At 39.1% G+C, this 6,088-nt stretch overlaps 1 protein-coding gene across 1 annotated transcript; it reads right to left on the reverse strand.

The window, feature by feature from the left end:
* Positions 1 to 1,009: 1,009 nt before the first annotated feature.
* On the reverse strand, positions 1,010 to 5,522 carry LOC149235656 (uncharacterized). The gene is made up of 3 exons (XM_089368620.1): positions 5,441 to 5,522; positions 1,609 to 1,911; positions 1,010 to 1,479 (listed from the first exon to the last, which is right to left on the reverse strand). The coding sequence occupies exons 1-3, from the start codon at positions 5,520 to 5,522 to the stop codon at positions 1,010 to 1,012; spliced, it is 855 nt and encodes a 284-aa protein (XP_089224746.1).
* Positions 5,523 to 6,088: the final 566 nt, after the last annotated feature.

Consider the following 6,088-nt stretch of genomic DNA (forward strand, 5'->3'; position numbering starts at 1 on the left):
TCCACAATTAGTTGCATGGTGAATTTAAATGACTAGTATCCATCACCTCTAGATGGGGATAATCAGATCAGCTGTAAGAGCACTACTGCATTCCCTTTCTCACAGAGGCATTTTGTTGCAGACATGGAGGCATCTGTTTGCGGAGTATGATCCATGCACTGAAAAGAATTCCGAAATTTATTTCAATCTACCTGAAGTACAAAAGGCTCTTCATGCCAATGTTACAGGAATTCCTTATAACTGGACTACTTGCAGGTCTGTGGTTTTATTATTAAAATGGTAACTTTTTGTTTATCTAGTGCTGCTTCTTTTGCATTTATAAAGGACCTTAATTTATCAATCTGGTCTCTTTTCTTTATTATATATAGTGATGAAGTTTCCGCTCACTGGGGAGACTCCCCTAGATCTATGTTGCCAATTTACCTAGAGATCATAAACGTTGGACTACGCATTTGGATGTTCAGGTCAGAACTCACCGTGCATAACATTTATTTTAATTAGAACATGGCACTTAGAACAATGAGAATGTTTCTGGTTGGACTTTTGCTATCATCTTCCATCATAAAGTCTACTACAGAAAATTTGATATTGTTTTGTTGGTATGCAGTGGAGATACAGATTCAGTGATTCCAGTCGTAGAAAAAATAGGGATTCAAGGGCCTTACCCCATGATTTATGATCAGCAATCTATTGGATATTGCGAGAAATATTTAACAATGCCACATTAAAAATGCTCTGAACAAAGCCTATGTTCTTAAAAGCTAAAACCTCTCTGACACACGTAGGTAGGCAGTGCAGGCTTCCCTAGTGACAATGAAAAACACAAGTGCCTAATAAACAGATAGTGCTCTGTGTTTCCCATGTCTAGAATCAAACATAGGTACCTAAAAAATATAGAGTTATAGCTCTGTGTTTCTCTTGCCCTATATGAAAAACATCGTCTACCAGCTTGGATCAGTTATTCTCTCCTTCTCCTGTTGAAGATGTTGTGGAGCCGGCTTCCTGCGAGTCATTGAAGAATCTTCTTGGCACTTGCAACCTCCATCTCTGAGAGCTTTTGCAGATGTTGACATGCTCCAGCTGTGGCAATCTTCTTCCGCAGATGTTGACATGCTCCAGCTGTGGCAATCTTCTTCCTGCAGGTTTTTCTAGTTGAGAGAGCCAACAATACAGAAGGTGCGAACTTTTTAGCCACAGTCTGGTTTCTGGGATCCAGCAATTGCACCAGATGGGCCACGCTTTTGTCATCCTTGATGAATTCCTTCCTGTTGGTTTGCCCAACGAGCAATGCAGAAAGTGCCTGAGCAGCCGCCTCTTGAGATGTGCTTGGCTTAGCTTCGAACATCTTCACCAGAGGGGGAACACACCCTGCTTCACCCAATGCCTTCTGGGTTTCATTGCTGAATGAAAGACTGCAAATAGAGGAACCAGCCAATTGCTGGACAGTCAAATGAATAAAAGCCAACTGCTTCAGAAACCCTGAAGAAGAAACCAAGGCCTTAGTAGTGGTGACAAAAGCTTAAAGACTATTTATCGCTCTGATGACGAGCTCCTACAATTTGGGCATAGTGGGTTCTTCTAAAAGACTTAACAAGGTTTGAATTTCACCTTCTTTGGCAATTAACTGACGCATTTTCTCATCTTGGGAAGCCATTGCATGCAGGGACTCTGTTGCATTTTCTTGCGTAGACGACATACCAGAAGAAACCGGATTGAGCAGAATAGTAATCGCCCCTTCTTCCGCCATCATTTTCCTTGTCTCTTCCACAGCAGCCACATTCTTCAGCACCCCTATAGCCAAGGCCTGTGCAGCCGAGGTTCCCGATTTGCAAATATGAATCAGAACTGAAACCCCACCATGACCCGCAATTCCCCAAGCATCTTCTGCATTCCTCCAATGGCCGCCACAACCTTTTCTTTACACAACGAGCTCCTGGATTGCAAGCACCGAACCAATGGACCTAAAGCGCCCTACGTTTTTTTAGGGTTTTTTAATGTTATAAAATATTTTCTTATTAAATTAGACGGCTGATTTTTGTTCAATCGTCTAACAAAAGATCTAACGGCTATGATTAAGATAGAAAGGCATTTAGGGGAGTTCATTTTAGAGGGGAACGCCTTATAGCGTAAATATATAAACAATATATATCCATAACCGTTAAACGTACATGCTGGAAAGATGTTATGGTATATAGTTAAACCAAACAAATTAGCCAACGAATATGTGGCAGAGTATTATTATAACAAAACTTTATATCATAACCAACGTATATAGTGGGGAGATACTATATGGTTACACAACCAACGCATAACATCGTGGAGTATCACGTTGAAACAAATCACAACAAAATGACGGTCAACATAGGTGGTACGTTGGGGGTTGGGTAGGTGGCCACGTAAGTCATCTCGCCACCCAAAGCCACCCATATATATCACGTGATGAACAGTACAACGCCAAACAAAATTAATGCGCATAGTGTTGGTTGGAAAGGGATGGGTGCGGTCCCGTGAAGTACGGGCCCACCCCCCAACTATGATATATATATATAGTTGGTTAAAAACTATACGGTTGGTAAAATCACATATGTTATTTATATATGTGTTAAAAAGAAAACTATAACAAATTTTTATGATAAGTCCGTCCATACTTTTATAAAAACATAATATTTTTGTTAGCGTGGGGGAGAGTAGAGGTATAGCAGCCCAGGCAGGGGAACCGAGATAGAGGCAGTGGAACCTGAGCATTCAAAAAATAGTGGTAGAACCATGCTTTGCTGAAGTTTTGCAAGAGGGTGATTTTGGTCCAGTCTCAGAATTGGGCAAGTTTTATATCAATTTTTCACTTCTCGACGACGGGAATCCAACAGTGGTGTCAGTTTCTATAGCAAAGCTCTCCAATTTTTACGCATTTTTCAGCATAGAGGTATAATGCTCCATTTTTGTAACTGATGAATGTAACTTCTTTTGATACCATTTTTAATGAATGAAGGCCTCCCCATTGATCGAGCAGGGCTCGGAGACGTAGTCCAAGGGGGACGAAATCCGTTATCAAGTTCTTGTTTTCTTGTCTTCTCATGTGTTTCTTTTTCTTCTTCTCACATGTGCACATTTAAGTTTCTCTTTCGTTAAGTTGTTTATGTAACTCTTTAATGCATCTATAAACAAAGATAACCTGGATCACAAGGTTATCTCTTGAATACATTTGTATCACTTTTCAAATCCATACAAAAACAAATTTTGAAACAAGAAGCACGAATGGTGTTGTTTCGAAATTTTGTTAAAGGAAAAGAACACAAATCACTATGAACGTGCATGTCCACCTTCATAACAGCTGTTAATTCGAATAGAGTACTTGTAGACCTAAGCAAACTAATTGTGTCAACAACAAAGGTTGTTTCATAGTTCACAAAATATAAATTCTACTCGTTTATTTATTGTCCTCTTAAATTCTGCTCCTTTATTTATTGCCCTCCTAGCATTTTCTATTACAATATCTAATGCTAAAATTACACTGGAACATGAACCAAGTAAAAGGAATGCTGACGATATTAAACATTCATGTAGAGCCTTTTGTAACAATTTGCAAAATTGTTCTCTTTCGACAGATACATTTGGAACAGTTTCCGCAGATAAACTTGATTGTTCCACAAATAAAGAGTTAACCATGTATCATCGCTGTCTACAATTGCACTGCATTATCCAAACAAAGGAAAACGTTCAGTACAAGTGCATTCTGAAGAACGGTTTGCTACTAGAGCTTTGTCCATCTTTAACAGATCTGACATATGAAAAATATCTTGAAGACATTGATGATATCACATACAACCTACGAGACTTCCACGTACAAAGTAGTTTTCTGTTGGATAGTTCAGATGTCATTTTTCACACAGAATAATTCAATTTCAGTATCAAAGAGGATTAATCTCTTTTGTCATCTCATGCATCTACCTGCCATGGTGCTCCTCTTCTGTTGTTGCTTTTTCATGAAATTTGTTCAAATTGCACTACCTCGACATTTTGTTTCATAAACCATGCTCCCAAGAACAGCTCGCAAAATAGGTTTCCATTTTGCAAATGTAACCATGGTGCAATTCTGTGTCCTCAATCTGAACCCTAGTATCAAGGAACTAAGGTCTGTAAATATTGTATCATTGATCACTAGATACTGTAAATAATAGATATTCATTTATTGTCTTAGCTTAATGCTTTGGATGCTGTAAATAATAAATATTCATTTGTTGTCTTAGATTAATGCTTTAGGACATATTGATGATCATTTCATATTTTCCTTCATATCAATGCAAAAAAAAATGTGTCAAATATGCACAAAATCACTTCTAGCATTCACCTCTTTCTTGCTATATGTGTCTAAATATTCCTATCTTATTAACCCTAGCCAATCCTATATTATTAGCTATGATTTTGAGCTTATGAGCCTACCTAGATTTCTTCTTTGTTTACTAGCATTTACCCTTGCAGCAGGTACCCATCAAGAAATATACTGAAGTAATTGGTGAACAAACCAATTCTGGGAAAAGGAATTTACAAATCGATGTGACAATTTTGTCTTAGCTTATTGCTTTGCAAGGTAGACAACACTTCACATGAAGACTTGTTTGGTTGTGCACTGGGTTATTCGAACTCTCTTGCCCCCAATTGGGATTCTTTCTGCTTCACTTCAAGCATCTTGCTGAATGCAGGCCTTTCCAAATAACAATTGTATCAACTTACTTAATAAATCAACTGATTCTAACTTGCCTGAGCTATCGAGGACGATAGTGATGCAGAGCAGCGTTGGTTTCTCTACGAGTTAATATGGAGAGCCAAAGGGACGATTGCTCCAGATGTGAAAGTAGTGGAGTTTAAAACCACATTTACTTTACGGGGAAGAGCCCTACAGTGGTTTATGAAGTTTGTCCAAACATATTCTTATTGTTGAATTCTAGATGCTAGAATATAGTTGTGTTTAGCTTAAAGAAATAAAGAAGATGGTTGGTGAAAGTGCATGAGGACATGGGCCTAAAGTTTGTGCTCTTAGTTCATATCCTTCTACCATTATGCCACTCTTAACATAGGTATGAAACCAGGAGATAATTGTATGCTTTCCCTTATTGCATAAGCATATGCAATTACTAGTTACTTTTGATCATATTGATTTAACGTTGAGCTTAGGATACCACGAGAAGCATTTGATTGCTACGTTTGCTTACCGAAATGAACTAACCCAACCAGTCAATCTGACCGATCCGGTTCCCTGCTTACCGAAATGAGCTCATAAGGTGTAAGTGGAGATTCTGTATTCTCCACCAACTAGATCTTGTTCTCTAAATAATGTATCTACACCTTTTGTTGCTTATAGATAAACAACTTGTTATACTGCTGCTTACTCACCTGAATCACGCTTATAGATAAACAACTGGTTATACTGCTGCTTACTCACCTGAATCACCTTTTGTTGGTGATCCTATTGAAATTGGTGCTTCTTCCACCTTTGCCTTTGCTTTTGCAGGATCTACTGGCATTGGCTATCAAACTGGCAGTCTTCTTAGAGTATTGCTTGTCTTCAGGTTTCCCCTTTGGGTATTTACTATGGGCCTTTGTAATGTATAAGTGAATGCCCCGTCAAGGGCACCAACTCCAACTTCCTCAGGGCCGAGCCATAATAGCTACGCAATATGAGCCCTGGAGGGTGCAAGATCTGGTTTTGTATGGACTAACATAACACAAACATCTGGCCTAGGGGAGTCGACATGTACAAATTCAAGGTATCGAACCTCCCCTACTATCTTACATCCTAAGCCTTTTATAAGAAGGTAGCTTCGGCGCCTAGGGTGAAGAGGTAATGTACATGAGCAAGGTTTGTCTATGTGCTACTAGAAGTCTTTTAGTGCTCCACGATAGAGAAACAGATAGTGGGTTAGACAGTACTCCACAATCGATGTTTGATGCGTGATATGTTGTAGCTTGGTATAGATTGCCCCTGTTGCAACTTTCTAATGTCGTTGGTGCCACAAGTGGCTGTGTGGGTGATATGGGCCTCAAGTTTATGCGCTTAGCTCATATCCTTCTACCATCATGCAACCCTTAA

This window comes from Pinus tabuliformis, chromosome 8, assembly GCF_031772625.1.
Source record: "Pinus tabuliformis cultivar Carrire ecotype Pingquan chromosome 8, CPIR1, whole genome shotgun sequence".
Taxonomy (NCBI): domain Eukaryota; kingdom Viridiplantae; phylum Streptophyta; class Pinopsida; order Pinales; family Pinaceae; genus Pinus; species Pinus tabuliformis.

What these genes read in the sequence shown, in the direction of transcription:
- LOC149235656 (XM_089368620.1), bottom strand. Translation starts at nt 5,522, where the DNA reads ATGCCAGTAGATCCTGCAAAAGCAAAGGCAAAGGTGGAAGAAGCACCA. An exon ending in ACCAACAAAAGGTGATTCAG is followed by an intron (nt 1,912 to 5,440) that starts GTGAGTAAGCAG and finishes TGTAAAGAAAAG; the next exon opens with GTTGTGGCGGCCATTGGAGG. An exon ending in TCAGTTAATTGCCAAAGAAG is followed by an intron (nt 1,480 to 1,608) that starts GTGAAATTCAAA and finishes TTTCTTCTTCAG; the next exon opens with GGTTTCTGAAGCAGTTGGCT.